Raw genomic sequence first — 27,774 nt, forward strand, 5'->3', positions numbered from 1 at the left:
CCTTTAAGTCTTTAAAAGGAAGAGGGGGCGGCAGCCTTTAGACACAACATCCAACAGACTCAAGTCTTGTCTTCAGAGCTGAGATCACAGAGGAGAGAATTCTGCACCCTGCAAATTCTTTCTAGCCGCCTCCTTCCTGCAGTCGCCGCCTATTGCAGTTCGATCTCCATTCCTTGGGAGAAATCAAGATTGGATCTTGATTCCAATCTTTTGGAGAAAAGATTGGTAGGAGTTGTATTCACAAGCCGTCCAGGTGATTTTTAGGAAGAATCATGTTCTTGAGAAGGACACTGCTGATTCTGCTCCACCTTGCACTGTGCCATCTTCAGTGGGAGCAGATTTTGGTTTCTACCTTGGGCGTGAACACCTCCATTGAGAGATATTGTTTCTCTGTATCAGGTATTATCTCTCTCTCCTCCTTTTGGTTCAGATCTGGTTCAGTTTATGGTTCAAGAATGATCATTGAAAATATGATTTTTTAAATAGGGAATTCGATTCCCAGTTGAAGGGAAAGAAAGATTTTTGAAATTCGCCCCCTTTATTCCGCAATCTGGGGCGTCCATGTGATGGATTTCCTATCCCTTCAGATGGAACAAGAAGGGATGGTTTGTTTCAGTAACGAAGTTCTTTGGGAATGGGAAGAAGCAAATTGTATGCTTCCTAAAGGAAAGGAAAGCAAAGGTTGGAGGTCGATTGCAGATAGCTTGTAGGATTTTCTGATTTTCTTGGAAAAGAAGGAACAATTAAAGTCCGTGCTGGAAGGTGAAGGGATGAACCCTGTAAGGGAGCAAAATGACATCAGTGATAATGAAGGTGAGCAAACTCTTATCAATGGAGATAAACAAGATCTAGAGGTCTCGCTTTTGAGATTGGGAGAAAAGATTTGTTGTAATGACTATTGACAAACCAAAAGGTACTGGACTGGAAGCTGATATTAGAGTTGATTGTGGAGAAATGCAAGATCAGCTCTATGGCAGTCATTTTTCCATTAATGAAACACGAGAAGTCCTTGATATAGGGAGTGATTCTGTGGAGCTTTCAAGGTTTGAAACAAAGTCAGAGATGATTATGGTGGAGAAATTGTGCATGTCATGTAATAAGAAAGACATAGGGAAGGTAGCTTCACAGTGAAGCTGGTTGGGCTTCCCTTCAACTTGTGGAAGGAATCTGTAATGACAAGGTGGTAAGAACCCTTGGAGGAGTTTTGGAAGCTTATAACTTCACTAACCTTTACTGCCAAAGATTAATTCAAATAAATTTCAATTTAAGAAGGGACAGCTGGATTATCTTTTGCTGAGGTGGCTACTAAAGGAGTTATCTCTGAACCGCTGTAGGGTCCACACAAGCAGAAAACTCACCAAGGTAAAGCAATTTCTGAAGCAACCAGGGGCCAGTTTTGGGTCAGATGAAAATTAACCTAGAGAAGACGGGCTCATGTGACTTTAAGTAGTCACATGAGTCAAGTGAGTAAAGTTCTAATGGGAGACCATACTGGTTTCTATCAACATCCCATTTAGTCTCCCATTTGAAATCAAGCTCAAGTGGCTTGAAACAGCCACTACAATGGGTACCAAGAGGGAATGTGAAGGAAAAAGGACCAAGTAAAAATGTGATAGATTGCCACAATCCTAGATACTTGAGGATTGAATCAAACGACTTGGATCTAGAAGATGAAGGTTGGGTTCACATGAGTCGAGTGGGTGTTCTAATGGGAGAAAATACTGGTTGTCTATTAACGTCCCATTTATTCTCTCATTTGAAATCAAGCTCAAATGGCTTGAAACAGTAGTCTAGTAGGACTGCAATCAGTCCTAGATATAATTTACAATAAACAAAGAAAAACGGATTTGAGAAAGAGAGGAGAGAAGAAGAGAAGGAGAAGACGAAGAAGAGAATTCAAAAAGAGTGTGCATTGACTAGAATCATCGCCCCACTCATCTATTTATATTAATAATAAAAATAAAGGGAAAAGGCTGAATTACCCCTACTGCTTACATAAGCAAAGAAAAGAAATAACTACCACTAATCATAAATAAACAAACAACAGTGGGGACCACATAAATAACACAGTGGGGACCACATTAATGTTCTCTACACTCCCCTTCAAGTTGGGAATAGATGTTTGTCTTGCATAGGTCTGCTGCTAACTGTCTTTGAAACTGCCTTAGTGAAGAGATCTGTAAGTTGCATGTTGGAGGTGATATAAGGAAGACACTTCTTGTGAAGCAAGTCTTTCTCTAAGTAGAAGATCAAGACTGTAATCAGTCTTGAATCCTAAAAGGTTTTAGGTTTGCAAAACAGAAGAGAAAGTGAGAGAAATGAGAGAGAATAGAAGAGAAGCTAGAGAACACAAGTTGTTGAAAGGAGGGACAGATTCTGACAGATCTGCCGCCGCCACTTTCTTAATATTTATATGTTATGTTTAGTACATAATGGAAAGGACACATCTGCCCTTGGTACTTACATAATAAATAAAGCAAATAAAAACTGAAATAAATAACAACTGAATTAACAAACTGACTCAAACTGACACTACTATAACTGAAACAAATAACTACACTGCTGTCCTACGAACACAGTGGGGACCACTGCAGTGGGGCCCACATCAGTGTTCTCTACACTCCCCCTCAAGTTGGGAGTAGACATCTATCATGCCCAACTTGGATAGGTCTGTCTCTAACTTCTTCCTTGGTATAGCCTTGGTGAGGATATCCGCGAGCTGCATATTAGATGTGATGTATGGAAGACACACTTCTTGTGATGTGACCCTTTTCGCACAAAATGTCGATCAACTTTGATATGTTTAGTTCTGTCATGCTGCACTGGGTTGTGGGCTATATTAATAGCTGCCTAATTATCACAATACAACACTAAGGGCTTTTCATAGTCAATACCCAACTCTTCAAGTTGTGACCTCAGCCATAAGATTTCAGCCACTCCATTAGCCATTGACCTGTATTCCGCTTTAGCACTGGAGCGGAAAACAACACTCTGCTTCTTATTCCTCCAAGAGATAAGGTTACCTCCCACCAGGGCACAATATCCAGAGGTAGACCTTCTGTCATCAACACTTCTAGCCCAATCGGCATCTGTATAGACTTCCACCCTCATGTGATTATTGTTCTTGAGCAATATACGTCTACCCGGGCATCTCTTCAAGTATGCTAATATTCTCTCTGTCGCAAGAAGATGAGAAGTTCTAGGGGAGTCCATGTACTAGCTAACGACACTAACTGCATAGCTGATTTCCGACCAAGTGAGGCAGAGATATAAAAGCTTTCCAACCAACTGTTGGAACATAACTTTGTCTTCAAGAGGCTCCCCACCCTCTGCACTAATCTTGTGATTTTGTTCGATGGGTGTATCGGCCGGCTTAACACCCAACTTTCCAGTTTTCGCCAACAGATCTAGAACATATTTTCTCTAAGAAATAAAAAGCCCCTGCTTGGATCTAGCAACCTCAATACCCAAAAAGTACCGTAGTGCACCAAAATCTTTCACCTCAAACTCTTGATGAAGAAGCTGTTTGAGGGACTCAATCTCATGACTGTCATTTTTTGTCACCACAATATCATCAACATATACTGTTAGTAGTGTCAGAGAGGACTCCACCCTCTTGATGAATAGTGTATGACCTGACTGGGCCTGTACATAACCAAACCTTCCAAGGGCTAATCTGAACCTATTAAACCAGGCTCTAGGTGACTGCTTCAAACCATACAATGCATTGTTCAGTCGACGAACCTTCTTACTTGTCTCTGTATCATAGAATCTAGGAGGCAACTGCATATAAACCTCTTCTTGTAAGTCTCCATTCAGAAAGGCATTTTTAACATCCATCTGAAACAGGGGCCAAGAATGATTTGCTGCAAGGGATATCAAAACTCGAATGGTGGTCATCTTGGCTACTGGGGCAAAGGTCTCCAAGTAGTCTATACCATAAGTCTGAGTGAACCCCTTTGCAACCAGCCGGGCTTTGTACCTTTCAATAGAGCCATCAGCATTATGCTTCATAGTGAACACCCATCTGCATCCCACCGGTTTCTTTCCTTTTGGTGGGTCAACCAGTGCCCAAGTATTATTCTTCAACAGGGCATCCATTTCGACTTGCATTGCCTCTTTCCATTCTGGAACTGACTCTTGCACTGATCTTGGAATAGGGACATCGGCAATGGAAGTGAGATAGGACCGGTAAGATGGTGATAGATGATCATAGGATAAGAAATGTGAGATGCTGTGAGTTGTAGAAGTGGTGCAATGTCGTTTCCCTTTGCGAATGGCAATAGGGAGATCAAGGTCATCCATAGGAGGGGAAGTGGCAACAGTGAGAGGTATCTCAGTTAGCTCTGGATCTGGAGGCACAGAAGGAACTGGAGCTGGCCGGGACTGCCGAAGACTAGGACCAACCTGCCTGCATCGCCTGTGATAGACTCTCAACTCCGGCTCCCTCTGACCACCCTCACCACTACAACCTTCATTACCCAGTGGAATAGGTAAAGGAACAGCCCCACTTCTACCAGCCCCACTTCCACTCTCACTGCTCTCCCCCTGAGGAAAGAAACTCAAAACAGCCCCACTCTCACTGCTCTCCCCCTGAGGAGAAACCTTTGGATAATAGGGTGTTTCCTCAAAGAAGGTGACATCCATGGAGACAAACCGTTTCCCTGAAACCGGATCATAGCAGCAATAACCCTTTTGAGCTTGTGCATAACCAAGGAAAATGCATTTGGAGGCCTTAGGTTCAAATTTGGAATGATGAGGCCCGAGAAGCTGAACGAAACAGGTACAACCAAAGGTTTTAAGGGGAACAATGAACAACTCCACGTCTGGGTATAGAAGGGAAAAGGGGGTTCTCATATCAAGGACCCGGGAAGGAACTTGATTAATGAGATAAACTGCCGTGAGGATAGCATCACCCCATAAGCGAATAGGTACGTTGGAGGTAAACATAATGCTTCTAGCCACCTCCAAGATATGCCTATTCTTCCTTTCGGCAATGCCATTCTGCTGTGGTGTATAAGGGCAAGTGCTCTGGTGAATAACTCCTTGGTTAAGAAGGTAGGAGGTCAATGGCTCAGCAAAGTATTCCTTTGCATTATCAGATCTAAGGACTTTGATTTTTGTCCCAAACTGAGTGAGAACCATCTGATGGAAGTTTTGGGTCAAAGCAGGAACCTCATCCCGAGAACGCATAAGATAGACCCAAGAAAACTGGGTATGGTCATCAACAAACAGTAGAAAATATCTGTACCCACCCATAGAAGAGATATGATATGGCCCCCATATCTCTTTGGCTGTCTTTGCCACAAGTAATTTCGGCTGATATGTCGCTGCATAGAATTACACAGCCATGCCATAACTAAATAGTTCTTTTGAACCCACTTGGTGTATGTTGGGTCCTCCTTGGAAGGTTCTTTCACATCTCCCAAGAGGTAACCCAGTTTTCCCCTTCCTCCAATAGCCATCATGGTTGATTGCGCCCACTCCAAATAATTTGACCCATCAAATCTCATAGTTGTAATCTGAAACCCAGTTTCAGATACATTACCATAACTGTGGTTTCCAAAACTATTTTCTCCCTGATCCTTAAACTCCATCTTTGATCAAGATTCAGTGGCTACAAACTGTTAGAGCAATTATACCAGAAAATAGAGTCAAGCAAGTAAGTCTGAAATCTGATCCGAAACCAACACAAATCTGATCTGATCTGATCCGATCAGAAACCAACCCAAATTCTGATCTGAAATCAATCGCCTATCACAGTATATGCAAGAAATCAACTCAAATCTGATCTGAAATCAATCGGCATGCACATTACGAGGCAGCCTATCAATCTGAGATGCTATTTTTTGAAGTCACTACTGTGGGACCCACTGTTGCGAGAGCAAAAAATAGGGTTTCAAATGTAGGTTTGAAGTAAGTGCTCAGCTGCACTCTCCAAGCAGTCTGCACAAGTGGGACTTGTCGTAGGGCAATATGAAACCCTAAAAACTAATCACCTTTGAAGAGGAGGGTTCGGCCCAACAGTCAAACCCTAGAAACAAACTTAATCACAGTTCGGCAAGCCAAACCCTAGAACAAACTTGAACACAGTTCGGCCCCTCTTTCTAGATAGGTCCAACCTATCTCGGTTGGTTGCAGTCTCTGAAACTCAGTAAAAAAAAACTTACTGATTACCTGTCTTCGGTTTACTGTCTTCTAGGGTTACCTGAACCCTAACCTTCGCTGCCTCTTCCTGATTACCAACTCTCTGCAAGCCGCGGCAAGTCTTCAACTGCTGCGAACCTCTCTTGGTAATCTCCAAGATTCAGCCACCGAAAAACTTCTTCTAAGCTTCCAGCCCTAGCTAGTCCTCATGTGGTCGGCTGGACTAGACACACATGAGAAGCCCTAGATAGGCTTTGATACAAAGTAGAAGATCAAGACTGTAATCAGTCTTGAATCCTAAAAGGTTTTAGGTTTGCAAAACAGAAGAGAAAGTGAGAGAAAGGAGAGAGAATAGAAGAGAAGCTAGAGAACACAAGTTGTTGAAAGGAGGGACAGATTCTGACAGATCTGCCGCCGCAACTTTCTTAATATTTATATGTTATGTTTAGTACATAATGGAAAGGACACATCTGCCCTTGGTACTTACATAATAAATAAAGTAAATAAAAACTGAAATAAATAACAACTGAATTAACAAATTGGCTCAAACTGACACTACTATAACTGAAACAAATAACTACACTGCTGTCCTACGAACACAGTGGGGACCACTGCAGTGGGGCCCACATCAGTATTCTCTACACTCTAATAAAGTGTTGGTCCACTTCAATATGCTTAGTTCTGTCATGTTGTATCGGATTATGGGCTATGTTAATAGCAGCCTGATTATCACAGTACAGCATTAGAGGCTTCTCATAAGTAATGCCCAACTCCTCAAATAGGGATTTCAACAATAGTACTTCAGCCACACCATTTTCCATGGACTTATATTCAGCTTCAGAATTGGAGTGAGCAACAACATTTTGTTTTTACTCCTCCAAGAAACAAGATTACCTCCTACAAAAAAGCACAATAAACAGAGGTAGACCTCCTATCATCAACACATCCAACCCAATCAGCATCTGTGTAAACTTCCATTTTCATGTGACCATAATCTTTTTATAGTATACCTTTGTCTGGACATCTCTTCAAATATGCCAATATCCTTTCAACTACAAGTAGGTGAGTAGTTATAGGAGAATGCATATACTAGCTTACAACACTGACTGCATAACTGATGTCTAATCGTGTGAGACAAAGATAGAGAAGTTTTTCAACTAATCATTGGAACATAACTTTATCTTCAATGGGCTCTCCACCTTCTGCACTGATCTTGGGATTTTGTTCAATAGGTGTGTTAGCAGGTTTAGCACCTAGCTTCTCTGTTTCTTCCAACAAATCAAGAACATACTTTCTTTGGGAAGAAAAAATCCCATGCTTAGACCAAGCTACCTCAATACCCAAGAAATACTATAGCTCTCCTAGGTCTTTGACCTCAAATTCTTGGTGAAGGAGTTGCTTAAGAGAGTCAATCTCACGGGTACCACTCTCTATCACCACAATATCATCCACATATACAGCAAGCAGTGTTAAGGAGGAATCCACTTTCTTAATAAAAAGAGCATGATCTGACTGGGCCTGCACATGGCCAAAATTTTCAAGAGCTTTTCTGAATCTATCAAACTAGACTCTAGGGGACTTTCAATCCATATAAGGCCTTATTCAGTTGGCAAACGTTCTTTCCTGTTTTTGCACTATAAAATCCAGGAGGCAACTGCATATACACTTCTTGCAAGTCACCATTGAGGAAGGCATTTTTAACATCCATCTGAAACAAAGCCATGAGTAATTGGCTACAAGAGATAATAAAACTCTGATAGTGTTCACCTTCGCTACTGGTGCAAAAGTCTCCAAGCAGTTTATGCAATATGTCTGAGTAAATCCCTTTTTAACTGATCTGGCCTTATAGCTTTCAATGGAACCATCAACATTATACTTCACAGTAAACACCCATCTACATCCAACTGGTTTATTCCCTTTAGGTTTATCAACTAGCTTCCATGTATTGTGCTTCAAAAGGGCATCCATTTCTACCTTCATTGCATCCTTCCACTCAGGTACGGACAAGGCTTCCTGCATTGTTCTGGGAATGGGAATAGTAGCAATGGATGCAAAAAAGGACTTGTAAGATGGAGACAAATGATCATAAGACAAGTTTTGGGAAATACAATGAATTGTAGATAAGGTACAATGGCATTTCCCTTTACGGATTGCAATGGGAAGGTCAAGGTCATCCAATAGAGGTGAAGGCTCAACAACAAAAGGTATCTCATCTGTAATGAAAGATGAAGGAACTGTGGTACTTGGATCCGGATTCGCAGAAGGAACTGGGGCTGGCCTGGACTGTTGATGACCGAAATCAACTTACCTCCACCTTTTGTGATAAACTCTCAAATCCCGACACCTTTGACATCCCTCCTCACTACACTCCCCTTCAGTGATTGGGACAGGTAATGGAATTTCTAATGAATGAACCCCCACCTCACTACTCTCCCCTGAGAAGAAACCCTAGGATAATACGGTACATCCTCAAAGAAAGTGGCATCCATAGAAACAAACCTCCTCTCAGAAGTAGGTTCATAGTAGCAATATCCCTTTTGAGTTTGTGCATAACCAAGGAAAAGGCATTTTGAAGCTTTAGGATCAAATTTGGAACGATGAGGTCCAAGGGTCTGAACAAAGCAAGCACATCCAAAGATCTTAAGGAGATTAGTGAACAACTCTTTATCAGGATATAAAAGGGTGAATGGAGCTTTTATGTCTAGAACCCGTGAAGGAACTTGATTGATGAGATATACAACCGTATGAATGGCATCTCCCCAGAAACATATTGGCACATTGGAGTTAAATGTAATGCTTCTAGCCACCTCCAATATGTGTCTATTCTTCCTCTTAGCAACCCCATTTTGCTGAGGTGTATGGGGATAGGTACTCTGATGGATAATCCCATGGTTAAAGAAATATGAGGCTAATGGTTTTGCAAAATACTCTTTCGCATTACCGGATCTGAAAATTTTGATTTTGATCCCAAACTAGGTTAAAATCATCTGATTAAAGATCTAGGTTTAGGAACCTCATCTCAAGAATGCATAAGGTAAACCCATGAAAAACGAGTATAGTCATTAAGAAACAACAAGAAATATTTGTACCTCCCCCCCTAATGGCAGTAATATGATAAGGTCCCCAAACATCGGTATGCACAATTTCAAAAGGAATACTACTTTTATTACTCAAGGAATATGTTGTTCTACAATGCTTTGCAAGCTCACAACTTTCACATTTCAAATTGGTTATCTGGACAGACTCAAACAAACTTTTCAAAGAGCTAAAAGATAAATGACCCAACCGGTTATGCCAAAGCATAACCTGACTAACAAGCTGAGAAATAAAAGACCTCCCAACTTCACCATCTTCCCCATGTGAGCTCCCTCCAATTTAAGAGGGCGATTCAACCACTCTTTCACCTTCCACACAAAATCAGGGTGATTCAACCACATGTTTTCAAATCTAAGAGGGCGAGGTCCTGATCCTAAGATCTCCTGGCCTTACTTGATGGGGCAATGATCAAAGGTTACTCTAGGTGGAGCCCTAGCCACCAAATCTCTCCAATGGTTTTCCCATCCTTCTTTGGAAAGAAATCTGTCCAATTTGGAGCAAAGTGGGTTTTCCTAAAAGTTGGACCAAGTCTCTCCAATGATCAGAGGTTACTCATACTTGTTCTAACCACACCTCGAGGGTTATTGGATTATCGCAAAATCTGATTACATTGAAATCACCCCCTAAAGACCAAGGGCCATCCCCTAGTCCATTTAGTTCATACAATTCCTCCCATAATTCATTTCTCCCTCTATAATTATTTGGCTCGTATACATTAGTTAAGACCCAAATAAAACCATCATCCAGATTTTTCAATTTCAAAGACACGGAAAACCTTTATATTATTAGTTCCTCTACTATTTCCACCACATCCTCTCTTCATATAGTAACTAAACCTCCAGAAGCCCCCCAAGATGGAGCTGATGTCCAATTCACTCCTTTGGATTTCCACACACTTCTCACCCATCTCATATCTAGCTCTGCTAATTTGATCTCCTGTCACATCATGTTATGATCCCTTTGTCCCACATTGGTAATATGGGATGCTAATCTTAGATATCCCACATTGGTAGTATGGGATACTGTTGTGTGATATATATGTGCTTGGGTTCCCTCCCTCTAACAACTAGCTTTTAGGGGCATGTTCTCCCAAGGCACAGATCAAATGGTATCAGAGCCTACACTATGCCTCCCAATTGCAATTGTGCGGCACAAGTGGTGACATCAGTATTGCAGTGTTCGACTAGGACTAGGTGGACTAGTGTAATGCCAGCCTGCGTGGAATGTTACGATCCCTTTGCCCCACATTAGTAATATGGGATGCTAATGTGAGATATCCCATATCGATAGTATGGGTAGTTGTTGTGTGATATGTATATGTGCTTGGGTTCTCTCCCTCTATCAGCTAGCTTTTAGGGGTGAGTTCTCCCAAGGCATGTATCACATCACATAGTCTCCAATCCTGGAGTGAACTGCTTTCATACCAACTTGTTGATCTAGAATTAATTTAGTTTATTAGTCTGAAGTTGTTTGTGTATGAATATGGAGAACAGAGTAGGAGAGAGGAACATGAGAGAATAAAAGAAAGAAAACTTTGGGAGAAAGAAAGAAGGTAGACATACAGCCCCTTTTCAACTATATATTCAACATAGATTTACATGGAAAATGACAAATCTACCCATGGTTGTCCATATTAAACAAATTGCAATTATACAGCATCCTTTCAACAGATTTATTCTCGTGTGTCTCCTTCATTGTTTCTTTGTTAGTCCTTTTTGAGGTCCTCTCTTGTATTCTAATACTTTGATACCTAAGTAACCCTTTAGTTAATGATATGAACAATGAGAATTTGCTAGTGGATACGGTGAATAACTATCTTTAGTAAAATTAAACATAAAATAAGTGAAAGTGGAAACAAGTGAATGCTGGTCTAGTGTTGATTTTTGTGGTCCATAGGCAAAATCCCTTTTATGGCAGATTCCTTAATTATCTATTCGAGGAGTTGCGCATGATCTCAATCAGCCTGGTTTTGAGTTTAGGTGTTTCAATTCATTAGAAAGTTCAAGTCAGAGAGCTGTTAACTGTAACTACTCACTAGTTAAGGAGATACTTCTGAACATCTTGACTCCACTTCTCCAGCATTCTGGGAAGCTGCTTGTATGATTTGTTGGTTTTACTTTTAAAGGTTCGAATTTTTGTGCTATGAATTAAATCAGCTTTAGCAATTAGCACTTTAATAGATGCATATGAAAAGCTTCTGATCTTGATTGATTTAAATGTATATAGGAGGGAGAGTTTGCAAGCCTTCCAGTGAAAAGACTAAGAAAAAGGCAAATGCGGAATTTCTTCCTCTGCCTCATGGTCTCCCAAGTAAGGTTTAAATGATTTCCATCATCTTGTTTTTATATAAATTGACCCAAAAGATAATTTTCTTTCCAATGAAAATCAGCAAAAGAAATTGGGTAATGTTACAAGGATCAAACATTTGTTTCAATACTAGTGATGTAGTTTATCTCTTTTCATTTACCTAGTTCTGTGGCAGGAAAACTTCAGTTGATTGATTTTATCGGTGCAACAATGATTGGTAACTCAACTCAGCCTTAGCTCCAACTGTTCTGGGTAGGCTACATGAACACAGGGAAATCAGCTATCAACAAAGAATTAAAAAAAAAAAAAAGATGCAGAGCAAACATACGCAAATAAAAAGAAGCCACACCTTGCAAATGCAGACACATCTGACCAGCTCGACCATAAAATCCAAAAACACAATTATACCTACTGACCAGCCTTGCAAATGCACCTATAAAACTCATCGAAGTGGAAGAAGACTCACAATTATACCTACTGACCAGCCTGACAAAAAACCAAAAACCAATACCCAAACCCTCTATCACTTAGGAAAAAATAACAATGCCCAACCTGCACTAAAATACTGCTTAATGCAAAACCATAACAAGATATTTTTCTTTTGCACCTCTTCCCCTCTCCATTATCTTCCCCCGTCTCTACTAACTAAATCCCCAATAATGTCCCTCTCTAGAAGATTGGGAATGAAGATGTCCAAGAAGCCCTTGCCTCTCCAGGGTGGTGCCGTGCCATGGAAGAACTCTCAGCCCTTCATCATAATCATACTTGGGACCTCATTGCTCTTCCTCCTAGGAAGCAAGCTGTTGGTTGTAAATGGGTTTATACGGTTAAGTATATGCCTGATGGTAGTGTTGAACGCCTGAAAGTGCGATTAGTTACAAAAGGATACTCCCAAACCTATGGCATTGACTACACAGAGACCTTCTCACCGGTTGCTAAGATAGGGTCCGTTTGTGTGGTGATCTCTCTTGCAGCCATGTATGAGTGGCCACTATATTAGCTTGATAGCAAGAATGCCTTTTTGCATGGTGACTTACTCGAGGAGGTCTACATGGAGCAACCTCCAGGGTTTGTTGCTCAGGGGGAGGATGGTAAGGTGTGCAGACTAAGGAAGGGTATATATGGGGTTAAATAGTCTCCTCGAGCATGGTTTGGTAGGTCTAGTGAGGTGGTAAAGAAGTTTGGTATGAAACATTGCAAAGTTGACCATTCTGTATTTAGTCATGACTCTCCAAGAGGAAAAATACTGTTGGTGGTGTATGTAGATGATATTGTTATTACTGGGAATGATAACATTGGTATTGACAGGTTGAAGACTTATCTACAGGATCACTTTCAAACAAAGGATCTGGGTAAACTGAAATACTTCTTGGGGATAGAGGTAGCGAGATCCAAGTATGGGATTAACCTATGCCAGAGGAAGTATGTGCTTGATTTGCTGGAAGAAACTGGCTTGTTGGGTGCCAAACCAGCTGAAACACCCATGGACACAAATACCAAGCTAAGCAGTGATATGGGTGAAGTGTTTGAAGACCCTAGCAAATACTGACAACTTGTGGGCAAACTGAACTACCTAACCATTACCAGACCAGACATCTCATTTGCAGTTAGTGTGGTAAGCCAGTTTATGCAAAAACCTTTGATTCCTCATTGGAATGCGGTTCTGAGAATTGTGAAGTATCTAAAAGGGGCTCCGGGTCGCGGTCTGATATACAAGAGTGGGGGAAAACTTGAAATAGAAGGGTATTCTGATGCTGATTGGGCCGGTTCTATGTCTGATAGGCGGTCTATTACAGGCTATTGCACGTTTCTGGGAGGTAACCTGGTGACATGGAAAAGTAAGAAGCAGACGGTTGTGGCAAGAAGCAGTGCAGAAGCAGAATATAAGGCTATGGCGCACACCGCTTGTGAATTAGTGTGGCTAAGGAACCTTCTATAGGAAGTAGGGTACAACATTAACACTCCAATGAAGCTCTATTGTGATAACCAGGCTACAGTTCATATCTCCTCTAATCCTATGTTTCATGAAAGAACCAAGCACATTGAGGTTGACTGTCACTTTGTGAGGGAGAAGGTGCTGAATGGAGAGTTAGACACTACACATGTTAATACAGGAAATCAGTGGACTGACTTATTTACAAAAGGCTTGAGTCGGGGAAGAGTGGACTACATATGTAACAAGCGGGGAGTATATGATATATACTCACCAACTTGAGGGGGAGTGTTAGCGTAGGGGTATTTCTGTCTTTATACCTTGGTTGATGTTGATGATTTGTAGTGTTGTGTTGGGTAAGGGCACATAGGTCTTTTCAGTCTTGTTTTAGTAATAATATAAATACTTACTGGCCGACTGGGAGAAGTCAGGTTGACTCTGTCAATTCGAACCAGAATTCTCTCTTCTCTCTTTCTCTCTCTCTCTCTCTTTCTCTATCACCTTTTCTTCTTCTACATAACTGAACTCAGTCAGGCCGAACTCTAAAGCAGACTTTAATTGTAACAACAAGAAAAGCCCCAACAGATCTAATATTACTGTAAAGTCCATAATTACATATATTCTTCCTAAGATAACTTCATTCCTCATACAAACTGAATACTCCAACTGTCCAATATCCCCTTTAAGGTACAACCTGGAAAGAAATAATGTAATCTTGGTAGCAATACTACAGTGCTTCTCTTGAACAAAGCAACTTGAAGATTCCAGTATGGCGGTAAGTAGTTCTTGCACCATACCTACAAGGATCCAATCAGGTTGATTGTCCTCATGGCAGCAATTTGACTCTTACCCATGGCAAGAGAAGTCTCCAATTGATTAGACAGTACTCATGGTGGCTCACAGCTCTTTCCCAAGACAACCAAACATCTAGTCCACCTCTTGACAATTTCCCCAATAATGTCAATATGCTACCAACTTAACAAAGACCCAAGCACAAATATAGCAGTATGAGGAACACTCTACCAGAAACTTTGACATAATAAATACCCTAATGACATACAAGAACAACTAAAAAACAAATGGCTCTTAAGCATGACAAAGACTCTCCCTCAATCAAAGTATGTAGCCTTTCAAGAATTTCATCAAACACAATGCACATGAAATCTTGGAGCTGGAAAACTTGGATAATTCAGAAACATGCATCACCAAGGGATACTCAACTGAAAAGTGTGCTTATGACCAAATAAACACTTTCTATTTCTTATAATTTTTAAATTTTCTGTTTCTTTAGCCTGTAACCAGACATTTAAATTCTTCCAATAGCACATGAAAACAAGACTGTCCTTCTAATCAGCCCTCGAGGAACACATATCAAACTTTGGTGATCATATAACCCAAAGTAGAACCAAATTGACCCAAAGGTTAGATTCCAAAAGATATTTGTAACCCTACACATAGGGCATAATAGATCAGCCCTTTTGGGATTTGTAGAAACTGAAGAAATAGGGTGCACTCATTTTAGAGGCCCTAGAACTCCTCAAAACTAGCATTTCCCACTATATTATGATCTATGAAAATCAAGAATAGCTGTATGCCACAGTATTTTCTACCCAATAATGCTGAATAAAGAGTATCTTTGGTTCTTGATTTTAGGAAAAACTTTAAGACTCCTTAAGACCAAATTACCTTCAATTGATTTTATATAAATCATCTAAAACCAGGCAAACATGATGACTTGATCAGCTTTTTTAATGCTCCACCAATTATCAGCCAACAGACTAAGAACTTACACCCCAAAGCATTGTAGGAGTAGCCCTAAAACAAATTGGCCCTCAAGTAGAGGTAGGCATTTGCTCCCTGCTTCACCAAAATTTAATTCTGTGACCAACTCTGTAGAATTTTGTACGTGACCAAGCAATGCAATACTGTCATATAAAACTATAAAAACTATCAATGAGATACCTTCTTAGCCACCAATAAATTCTGAAAAAATCTCCAAAAATCTTCTAAGAATCAGGAAATTCAAGAATGAATTGATATCTTTACTAAAAAAAGAACATTTCTAGTTAAGTTTGAGATTTCTATAAATGGTAAATTCCTATAATTACTATTTATAGAAAACTTTTGTATTGCTATTTATAGTAAAACCCAATTCTGATGAAAGGAACCTCAAGAGGAGGCAAAGATTTAGAACACAGAGGTCAAACTAACTATCAACAATGTTGGATTTAGAGGAGATTAAACAAAAAAATAATAGAAATACAAAAAAAAAAAAACTTAAAAAAAATAAGACTAAATGAAAAATGACAACTCTAAACATGAAATGTGGTAGAAAGAAAAGAAGGGAAATATGATCGACGCAAAAAGGATTCAATTGGCAGGTAACTGTATGATTATATATCAAAATTACTTTGAACAAAAATAAAAACCAATAAATCTGATATTACTTTGATGTCCACAATTATATATTTTCTGCCTAATATAACTGCATTCTTCCTACAAACTGAATACTCCAAATGGGTAGATTATTCTTCTTCCCAAAATGAAATCCATCCTTCAACTATGGATGAAAAATGTTCTTTTCCTTTTCATCTTCTCATGTTAATGCAACTTTCATTGTTCCTTTCATGCCCAGGTTGTAAATGTCCATATAAAACTAAATAATGATTTACTAATCAGAGTGTGGTCCTATGTCTTCTTTTGATTAGGGTGTGCCAATGATTTACATGGGCGATGAATATGGCCACACTAAAGGTGGAAACAATAATACATATTGCCATGATAACTATGTGAGCTCCTACTTTCTGTTTGCATGTTGTTTGCTTATGCTAATGGAACCTAACTTTGGAGCCTGTCCTATTGGTTCCAACTGCAGATTAACTATTTCCGGTGGGACAAGAAGGAAGAATCATCTTCTGACTTCTTCAGGTTTTGCCGCCTCATGACAACGTTTCGGCGGTAAAGGCATCCACATTTGAGACATACATATTTTAATCTGGTTAATATTTCAACGCTCCTTATTTAATCTGTATGTTGTATGATACAGTGAATGTGAATCACTTGGTCTTAATGACTTCCCAACAGCAGAGAGGCTTCAGTGGCATGGTCATGCCCCCGGGATGCCTGACTGGTCTGATACAAACCGATTTGTAGCTTTTTCACTGGTATGTTTCTTCTCAGTCATCTTAACAACTGCATGCACTATGATAAAAATTCTTTTCCTGGGTTATGTTGGCTTAATTTAGAAGGAACAAGACTTAGATATATCATCAATCCTGGCATGCTTTGATTAGTGACATCCATGAGTTTTTTTTTATTTAAGTCTCCCTTTTTTATTTAACAGCTATGCAAATATTCTAGCCATTTTCTGGACCTACTAATATTTGCGATGCAAGTAGGGCTGAACTCTTGGCATTACTGCAAGGAGTGATATTGAGAAGCTCTCTCAATTACAGAAACCTTATGATAGAAATGTTTCTGAGGTAGTTATGGGGTATTTCTAAAATAAACAGCATAGGGTCTTGGCAGTACAAACACATCATAAAATAAGTGAGGCATTTTGGCTATGAAATTCAGAACAACTTTTTATTCAGTTCAAAGATTAGTAAATAGTCTAGCTGATGTATGTATAAAGTGAGAACAATGGGCCAGGCAGTAGGGGAAGCCTAAGGGGTGCTCGGTACATACCATCTACATCATTCTTTTCCATAAATTGATAAAATTCTTAATAGTATTATCAGTAAAACAGGGCAGAAAAAAACAGAGGAAGAAAAGAGAAGGAAGAGAAGAGAGAGGGGAGAAAAGAAGAGAAAGATTGGATACCAAAAAACTGGTGGCGCCAATTCTAATTAACATATATATAGGGTGGCATATTAAAAGGAACAAAAAAAGACAACAGTGCCCTTGCAATACACATACTATATAAATTATTAACAATCTAACACTCCCCCTCAAGTTGGGACATAGATGTCAATCAGGTCCAACTTGCCACACAAATTATTGTGCCACAAGTGATGGAGGCCCTTAGTGGAGATATGTGCAAGTTGTTCTTTTCAGCTAACATAGGGAGTGCAGACTTCTCCACTCACAAGTTTCTCCCTAATAAAATGCTTATTAGTTGTCACTTCAATGTGATTTGTCCTGTCATGGAGGACTCGGTTGGTTGCAATATTGATGGCAGCGACACCTAAAGACATGCATTGGAATAGAGAACAAAGGGGCCTTAGGAAACAAAAGTCGATGTGGGGCCTTATACTCTAGCAATCAAGATGGCATATGGTTGATAATATATGCACTGCACATAATGGTGTCCATTCGGAAACATTTTTGAACATGCATATGTAATAATAATCCACAAGCAACCTCAAGAAGATGATGATTTTTCCTTTCAGCAACACCATTTTGTTGAGGTGTTTTAGCACAAGAACTTTACTGAAGAGACCCACACGAAGCAAAGAGCTTTGTGAGATCATTGTGAAAAATACTCCTTTGCGTTGTTTGACTAGAAAATATGAATCGCAATCTAGAATTAAGTAAAAATCATGAGTTGAAAATCTTTCACAAGCTTTAGCACTTCATTTCTAGATTGCCTGGGATAAATCCAAGTATATCTAGAGTAGTCATCAACCAATGTAACGAAATACTTATTGCTAGTTTCAGAAGGTAGAGTAACAGGGCCCCAAACATCGGAATAAACAATGTGAAAGGGAAATCCAGATCTTTTATTCCTTAAAGGAAAAGAACTTCTACAATGTTTGCTCAATTGACACTCTTGACAGTATGACCGGCCAGAAATAAGAGGAAGAGAAGAGAAGAGAAGAGAGGAGGGAAGAAAGAAGGGTTTTGCAATGTAATAGTACTGGCGGCACCAACCTTTATTTTAATATATATAGGGCGGCAGAAATAACAAGGGAAAAGGCCCTTGTGACCCTGAGTACAATAACAGACATAACAGAAAGAAAAAACGAAATAAAAAACACTTTAATTAGCCAAGCAGGCCTTAACATCAGCAACTAAATTATTTTAACACTCCCCCTCAAGTTGGAGAATAGATGTCAATCATGCCCAAATTGTCACACAAATCCTTGTGCCACACATGATGGAGACCTTTGGTGAAGATATCTGCAAGTTGTTCTTCTGAGTTAACATATGGTGTACACAGTTCTCCACTTTCAAGTTTCTCTCTAATAAAATGCTTGTCCACTTCAATTTGTTTCGTCCTATCATGCAGAACTGGATTAGTAGCAATATTGATGGCAATCTTATTGTCGCAGTAGAGTGGCATAGGATTGCTTACTGCGAAACCCAGCTCACCTAACAGATTTCTTATCCACATGATTTCTGCAACCCCATGAGCCATCGCTCTATACTCTGCTTCAGCACTGGATCTAGCCACCACACTTTGTTTTTTGCTTCTCCATGTGACAAGGTTTCCTCCTACAAAGGCACAATACCCACTGGTAGACTTTCGGTCATTGACTGCTCCTGCCCAATCTGCATCAGTATATACTTCCACTTTTAAGTGACTGTGTTTCTGGAACAACAAACCAGTTCCAGGAAACTTGAGATATCTCAAGATCCTCTCTGCAGCCTCAAAGTGAGTTGTCCTAGGGTTGTGCATGAATTGACTAAGGACACCCACTGCATAGGCAATATCTGGCCTGGTCATAGACAAATACAAAAGTCTCCCCACGAGTCTCTGGAACATCTTTACATCTTTCAAAACTCTCCCTGACTGTCTCCTAGATGGTGATTAGGTTCAATAGGTGAATCAAATGGTTTTACCCCCAACTTGCCTGTATCTTCTAGTAGATCTAGTACATACTTCCGTTGGGAAATAAAGATGCCCTTGTGAGAGCGGGCAACTTCAATTCCAAGGAAGTATCGTAAGGGGCCTAGATCCTTCACCTCAAATTTAGTGGCTAAGAATTTTTTCAATCTCTGGATTTCAGCCTCCCAATCTCCTGTGATCACTATGTCATCCACATACACAATAAGGGTTGCAGTTTTACCTTCACCTCTTTCCACAAGTAGAGTATGATCTGACTGGCATTGTTTGAACCCCATCTGTTGAACTGTTAAATGAAACTTACTGAACCAAGCCCAAGGTGATTGTTTCAACTCATATAGAGATTTTTTTAACCTGCACACCTTTTGTCCACTGCCTTTGGCACAAAACCCTGGGGGTTGGGTCATGTACACTTTCTCTTCCAAGTCACCATTCAAAAAAGCATTTTTGATGCCCAATTGGTGAAGATCCCAATCAAGATTTGCTGCCAAGGAAAGAAGAATCCTGATAGAGTTCATCTTGGCTACTGGAGCAAAAGTCTCTGCATAGTCCACTCCATATACCTATGTGAAGCCTCTTGCTACCAGTCTAGCCTTGTACCTTTCAACAGTTCCATCAGTCTTGTGTTTCACAATGAACACCCACTTGCACCCCACTGGTTCCTTCCCTTCAGCAAGGTCTACCAACTCCCAAGTGCCATTTTTGTGTAAAGCATCAATTTCTTCCTGCATTGCATGTGTCCATTCAGGTTTTGACAAATCTTCTGCCATAGTCTTAGGAACGGGGACACTATCTGCAGAAGAGAGAAAGGCACGGTATGAAGGCGAAACATGCTCATAGGACACAAAATTAGAGATAGGATGATTAGTGGTACAAGACCTAACACCCTTCCTCTTAGCAATAGGAATATTAAGATCATTGGTGACAGGTGAATCAGCATTTAAAGGAGCAGATATATCAATGGGAGCAAGTGTACCTGGCTGATGAGACAGATCTGCCTCGGGTGAATCCGATGATGTTGGTTGCATAGTGCCAGGCCCCATGGCTCTTGAACTCTGCTGGCTCTTATGGCAACGGGAAAACCCGGAATGGAGGAGGATCGGGTAAAGGAGGTAGTTGAATTTGAGTCGTTGCCTGTTTCTCCTCAACCTTACTCTCCCCTTGAGGAGAAATTGAGAAAAAAGGTTGATTCTCAAAGAATGAGACATCAATGGAAACATAGTACTTGCGAGCAATGGGATCATAGCAACGATACCCCTTTTGAGATAAAGGGTAACCAAGAAAAACACAAGGAATAGCCCGAGGATCAAGCTTACCACAAGTAGGGGACAAGTTATGGACAAAACAACGACACCCAAAAACACGCATCATAATAGTGGACAGCGGGGCTGTAGGGAACAAGAGATGATGTGGAGCCTTATACTCTAGTAGCCGAGAGGGCATGCGATTGATGATATATGTCGCACACAAGACTGCATCCATCCATAACTGTTTTGGTACATTCATATGAATCAACAAGCCACGAGTAACTTCGAGAAGGTACGGTTCTTTCGTTCAGCCACACCATTTTGTTGGGGTGTCCTGGCACAAGAGCTTCACTGAAGTGACCCACTCGAAGCAAAAATCTTCATGAGATCACTTTGGAAATATTCCTTCGCATTGTCCGACTAGAAGATATGGATTTCCGTTTGGAACTGAGTGAACACCATGCGTTGAAAAATTTTCACAATTTGTGGCACTTCATCTCGAGATCGCATAGGGTAAACCCAAGTGTATCTAGAATAATCATCAATCAAGGTAATGAAGTACTTATAGCCAGCCGCAGTAGGTAGAGTAACAGGGCCCCAAACATCAGAATAAACAATATGAAATGGAAATTCAGATCTTTTATTTCGTAAAGGTAAAGAACTTCTACAATGTTTACTCAACTGACAAGTTTGACACTGTAACTGACTCATTGACAAGGACTCAAACAACTTTGGAAACATGACTTTTAACGACTCAAAAGAAAGATGACCTAAACGACTATGCCATAAATAGGCTTGACTCTCACTTGATGAACCCGTGACTCTGTCGCCACTAGACCAGCATTATTCTCTAACACGTAGAGACCATCCACCATGCTTCCTCTACCAATCGTCTTCCCCGAGGTCAAATCCTAAAACACACATGAAGACAGAAAAAAGGTGACTAAGCAGTTCAAGGAGTGAGTCAGACTACTAATAGACGGCAAATTAATAGGTAATTTCGGAACGTGCAGTACATTAGGAAGAGTAAGGCCAAGTGGGAGAGGTATGGTGCCTCGGCCAGCTATGGTAGAAAAAGAACCATCAGCCAGTCTTACCTTATCTCTTCCAGAGAGAAGGTTATATGTCTGAAACAAATTAGACTTACCGGTCATGTGATTTGAGGCTCCAGAGTTAATAATCTAAGCAGAATCAGTAGTATGAGATAACACATGGAAGGCTGTGGCATTACCTGATGTAGACGCAAACGGGGTAGAGGGAGTAGGCCCAGAATCCATCTGGCGGAGAGTCCTACCATATAATTCCAAATGTTCACGGAAGGAGTTGATAATCTCTTCCTTAGGGTCAGAACTAGGATGTCTCTCCTGAGTTACCGAAGGACTAGGCTCTGTCAATGCCATATTAGTTGAGTTATACCTTCTTTGATTCCGCTGGCCTGCTTTCTTGCCCTGACCAGGTGTTGACTTCTTACCCAAATTCTGTGCCCATTTAAGTTTTCCATGGAGATCCCAACATGTATCTTTTGTGTGTCGTGTCTTCTAGCAGTGAGTACACCAAAGCTTGTTCTTATCATCTGATTTTTTTTGAGTGTCACTCTTTTTAAAACCACCTCCGACTTTGTATCTGAATTTCCCCGGACCGCTAGGGCAACTGACTCCCCTTCTACACCATTCACCACACTTCTTCTACTTTCTTCTAATTGCACCAAGGCATACACCTCCTAAACTGATGGCAAGCCTTTACTACCCAAGATCTACACCCTGATAGACTCATGACGGATTCAGCCCTAGGAGGAAGGAAAACACTCATTGTTGAGATACAAGTGACTTATAGGCCTTTGCATCTTCATCACACTTCCAATTCACATTCTGATAGTGATCAAGTTCTTTCCATATTGATGTCAATTCAGAATAGTACATCGAGAGACTCCTCTCCCCCTGCTTGCAAGTAAAGGATTCAGCTTGCAATTGATATATCTTGGCATAGTGTCTCTGCTCTGAATAGGTGGATTTCGCTTGTTCCCATATCTCACAAGCAGTTTCAGCCCACATAAAAGTCTTCCTTACTTGTGGCAGCATTGAAACTAAGAGCCAAGACATCACCATACTGTTCTCTTGGTTCCACCTATCATGCTCAGCACTTCCATACTTCTGTTCCTTCACTCTCCCATTGATGTGTCCTATTTTCCCCCTAGCAGTGATGTAGAGTTTTATTCCCCTAGACCACTCAAAGTAATTCAGACCATCAAAGGGAATAAGAGCCATGGGAAAGCTCATATCCATTCCCCCACTCACTCCATTGTGGCTCCCTGAAATCTCTGAAGTAGCAGAATTCTCAGTCGATATGGTCAAGCAGTTAATCAGTCCCAAACACCAGACTTAGAACCCTTCCTTACTCCACAAAACATTGCTCCACTCTGTTCACACCCACACACTTGGGTTTAACAACCAGGTTGAGCACAAACAGCACCAAATTCCGGACAAGACAGAGGTAATATTCAGCAGATTTCAGACCTGTATAGTTTTAACAGTCCCAACTTACCAGAATTCCGAAATGTCTAACAGCCACTAATCAGCAGGAGAGATCCTTCTTACTTATAGTCAAATCAAACCATTGAGAAGACAGGTCATCCTTGACCTACAGTTGCCTTAACACATGAACAGGATCACATGATCCAAAAAAACAGGGGGTACACTGGTTCGACAGCATTCAGCCGCCCAGACTCATAGGGTTTTCACTCGGCACATGACCAAAGAGGGTAAAGAAGAGAAAAACAGGGAGAATTGTACCAGTTGTAGCTGTTTTTTTAGTCCAGAATCAGATTTTTGTTCTGCCCAGGTTCTGCTAGTCTGTTCGATCTGTTCTCTCAGTAGGGTTGTTCAATCTGCTCTCTTTAATCAGTATTCCCGCTCTGATACCATCTTGACAGTATGGCCGGCCAGAAATAAGAGGAAGAGAAGAGAGGAGAAGAGGAGAAGAAGAGGAGAAGAGAGGAGGGAAGAAAGAAGGGTTTTGCAATGTAACAGTTCTGGCGGCGCCAACCTTTATTTTAATATATATAGGGTGGCAGAAATAACAAGGGAAAAGACCCTTGTGCCCCTAAGTACAATAACAGACATAACAGAAAGAAAAAACGAAATAAAAAAACACTTTAATTAGCCAAACAGGCCCCAACATCAGCAACTAAATTATTTTAACAGACACGTTTGACGCTACAACACATTTACTGACAAAGACTTAAATAATTTTAGAAACACAACTTTTAACGATTCAAAAGAAAGATGACCAAGACGATTGTGCCATAAGTAGGCTTGGCTCTCGCTAGACAGACTTAAAGGCTCTGTAGCCACAAGACCAGTCCATCCACCATACTTCCTCTACCAATCATCCTCCCAAAAGTCAAATCTGGAAAAACGCTAGAAGGAAAAAAGGTTACTGAGCAATTCAAGGAATGAGTAATGTTGCTAATCGAAAGTAAATTAATAGGCAATTTTGGAACATGCAATACATTAGAGAGGGTAAGGCCAAAAGGAGGGGAGATGGCTCCTTGACTGGCTATGGTAGAGAATGACCCATTAGCCAGTCTCACTTTATCTCTCCTAGAAAGGTGGTTATATGCCTGAAACACATTTGAGTTACCAGTCATGTGATTTGAAGCTTTGGAGTCAATTATCCAAGGAGAGTCAGATGTATGAGATGATACATGGAAGGCAGTGGTAGAGTTACCCGATGTAAACGCAAAAGAGGTAGGAGTAGGTCCAAAATCCAAATGATGAAGTGTCCTGCCATATAACTCCAAATGGTCACGAAAAGAGCTACTAATTTCTTCCTTAGGATCAGAACCAAAGGGACGTTCCTGAGATACAATGAGACAAGTCTCTTGAGAGGCCACATTTGTTGAGTTATATTTCTTCTAATTCTACTTAATTGTCTTCTTGGTCTGATCAGGTGTTGATTTTTTACTTAATTCCTTATCCCCCTTAGGTTTCCCATGGAAATCCCAACATGTGTCTCTAGTGTGCATGGACCGCTGACAATAAATGCACAAAAGTTTGTCTTTGCCATCCACCCTCTTTTGGAAGTCACCCTTCTTAAAAGAACCCCTTCCATTTCCATGTGTACCTCCTCGAATTTCCAAGGCAACTGGCTCCCCCTCTGAATAATTCATCACATTTCTTCTACTCTCTTCAAACTAGACTAAGGCATAGACCTCTTGGACTGAAGATAGGTCCTTACTTCCCAAGATTTGCACCATAATAGAGTCATACCTCATTACCAAAAAAAAAAAGATAGTCATACATAGGATTCACTTCCAAGAGGAATGCAAATACTCGCTGCTAGGAGGCAAGGGGTTTGTAGGCTTATGCATCTTCATCACATTTCCAATTCACACTTTGATAATGATCCAACTCCTTCCAAATTGATGTCAAATCTGAGTAATATACTGAGACTCCTCTCCCCCTACTTACAAGTGGATGATTCAACTTGCAATTGGCATATTTTTGCATAGTGCCTCTCCTTGAATAGGTAGATTTTGCTTGTTCCCATATTTCATAAGCTATTTCAGCCCACATAAAGGTCTTTCTCATTTGTGGCAGCATAGAAACTAGGAGCCATAACATCACCATACTATTCTCTTGACCCCAACTGTCATGTTCAGCACTTCCAATCTTTGGTACATTTTGCCATTGATATAGCCTATATTCCATCTAGCAGTAATGTAGAGCTTAATTCCCCTAGACCACTGAAGGTAGTTAAATCCATCAAAGAGGATCACAGCCATAGGGAAATTCATATCAAGCCTCCCACTCATTCCGTTTTGACTTACAGGCCAGAAGATGCAGAATCTTCAGAGGACATGATCCAGCTCACTGTTCAGCTCCAAATACACATCCATGGATCACTTCTAACATAGGTCCATCCCTAGAGAGACACTAGAACTGCAGTCCACATAAACACTCTACAGTCTGGAAACAAAACAGCACCATCTCCCCCAAAAAGCAGGTTTCTAGGTTGTTTTCAGGTTTAAACAGATTCAACAGCCACAGTCCACCACACTTCCAGACCACTTAATCACCACAACCACCAGGAGAGAATACAACCAGTGTTGTCACATAAAAAAACAGGTCATACATGACCTACAGGAACTTCATATTCAGTTACAAGGATCACACGATCTACTTCATATTCAGCCACTTTAGTTTTATATGTTTGCTTGGTACACGACCAAGAGGAAGAGAGAAAGGAAGAAAAAAACTTCTGCTGTATCAGTTGTAGATGTTTTTCTTGAGCCCAATCTGGAGAAGACACTCAAGACAGCAAGGAAAGGAAGAGAGAGAAAGTATGATAGATCTGACCTCACAGGCCCAATAGTTTTGCTCTGATACCATATTGTCAATGAAACAAAGCAGAAAAAATAGAGGAAGAGAGAAGGGGAGAAGAGAAAGGTTGGAGACCAAAACAACTGTGCTGGCGGCACCAGTTCTAATTACCTCATGTGATTTGTTGGTTTTTGTAATAGCTGCACTTTGGCAGCAATTTGCAAGTCATTAAGGGGGCTCCTATCTTTTCAATCTGTCAATGATGTTCCATCCCCACCCCCCTTATTGGGCAAGGATTCATCTATGAATGTGTAATAGAAAGCACAAGCTTAATTGGAGTGCTGTGGTGGTTCAGTGACAGATTTCTTGCTGCATTGGCATCTTGAATTCTATTCTTTAGCAAGGACTTCCTGATTAATACTTAATAGTGTGTGCACCAAAATGCCCTGGGTAACAGTTGCCCCCTGCCCCAAGGCTGGAGCCATTCCTAAAACACCTCCCTCTCCATGCACATGGAAAGGGGGTGGTCTAAGGCTTAGATGATGATGATTGGCATTGTTGGTACTATTGTTGTTTTTGCTTTTATGTATTTATTTATTTTCCTAGTTGGCTTATGCTCAGGAATTTCTTCATGCATTCTAGTCCTAATTTACAGGGTTACTTCATTGATTTTATACTTTGTGAGTGTCACATGGTGAAACTTCTCTTTGATCACATTTCACCCATGGATGTAATCATTCACATAAATCACATAAAATCATGTGTTCTAAATCCTTCTTTTTGTTCTTTTTATTATATTGGATAGCTATCTGTCTAGAATATTGTTTCTGCACAAGATTTTATAGTCTAGAAGATCTTTTCATAATCTACTGAATGGTGGCCGGAGTTGCTACTTCCATGTTATTGAACCTTCAGCTAATTTTTATCTGTTATCGTGAATTTGAGTTACAGGTTGATGCAGTGAAGGGAGAGATATATGTTGCTTTCAATACCAGTCATTTACCTGTTATGGTCACGCTGCCGGAGAGGCCTGGTTATAGATGGGAACCTCTAGTTGATACCAGCAAACCATCACCATTCGATTTCCTCTCTGAGGACCTTCCTGAGAGAGATGTAGCAATAAAACAGTATTCGCATTTCCTTGATGCCAACTTATACCCTATGCTTAGTTATTCATCCATTATCCTGACACTCTCTCCAGACGACAAGGCTTAAAGTCCCTAAATGTGATGGCTTTGTATATATACTTCTGTTTATTCTGTATATGACAGCAGAGTGCATATCTGAGAAGCAATTAATGCTTTTACAACTGGAAAATTGCATCAATAAGCTTACCTGTATTGACTGTACCTCAAATAAAAGTTTCTAGCTATTTTATTGAGGCTGCAATCTGATACAGTTTTGTAATGTCATATGGTGCTATATCTATTAGTACCCAAAAAAATTGCCATATGGTGCCATTATGTATTGGTAATTCAGTATTGTGAAGCTGCAATTTGATAAAGCTTTGTGTAAAGAGACTGGGCCGAATGGGCCCTAACATCCTCTCTTGTAATATCTTTTATTTTATTGTTGATGGGCCACACTTAATGGGCCTGTTATTTATTCTTGTTTTATTTTCTTTATGTAACTGCTAAGCTGGCCGCCCACTTAAGGGCATTCTTGTCTTCATGTAATTTTTAGATCTTAATAAAATAGGGTTAGAGGAGAATGGAGAATTATTCGACTCCTTCTCTTACCTCTTCTTTTTGCCATATTCTTCTCTTGTATAGCTGTTCAGACCTGTTTTTCTTCTCTAATCCCCAAATTTAATCTTGATACTTGAGGATTGATTACATCTTGGTATCAGAGCAGGTTTAGTTCTTATTTTTTCTTTCGTTCCCATACACTCTAAAATCAATAGTGTATGGAGAGATAGGTTCTCTATAGTATAGA

The 27,774-nt window shown here is 40.4% G+C and overlaps 1 protein-coding gene across 2 annotated transcripts in view; it reads left to right on the forward strand.

Annotated features, from left to right (window-relative positions):
• Nucleotides 1-27,444, forward strand: part of ISA1 (isoamylase 1) — a 138,434-nt gene extending 110,990 nt beyond the window's left edge. Inside the window, exons 14-18 of one of the 2 annotated variants that reach the window (XM_088957540.1) lie at nucleotides 11,470-11,553; nucleotides 16,192-16,272; nucleotides 16,359-16,441; nucleotides 16,530-16,647; nucleotides 26,791-27,444. In XM_088957540.1, the coding sequence (XP_088813666.1) occupies nucleotides 11,470-11,553; nucleotides 16,192-16,272; nucleotides 16,359-16,441; nucleotides 16,530-16,647; nucleotides 26,791-27,054 (630 nt within the window). In that variant the 3' untranslated portion in view covers nucleotides 27,055-27,444. The remainder of the gene's footprint in view (nucleotides 1-11,469; nucleotides 11,554-16,191; nucleotides 16,273-16,358; nucleotides 16,442-16,529; nucleotides 16,648-26,790) is intronic. The other variant, XM_088957541.1, reaches the window with a different exon arrangement.
• The last annotated feature ends 330 nt before the right edge of the window (nucleotides 27,445-27,774 follow it).

The sequence above is a fragment of the Nelumbo lutea genome, chromosome 8, assembly GCF_056320005.1.
Source record: "Nelumbo lutea isolate HS-2025 chromosome 8, American lotus-T2T, whole genome shotgun sequence".
In the NCBI taxonomy this organism is placed as follows: Eukaryota; Viridiplantae; Streptophyta; class Magnoliopsida; order Proteales; family Nelumbonaceae; genus Nelumbo; species Nelumbo lutea.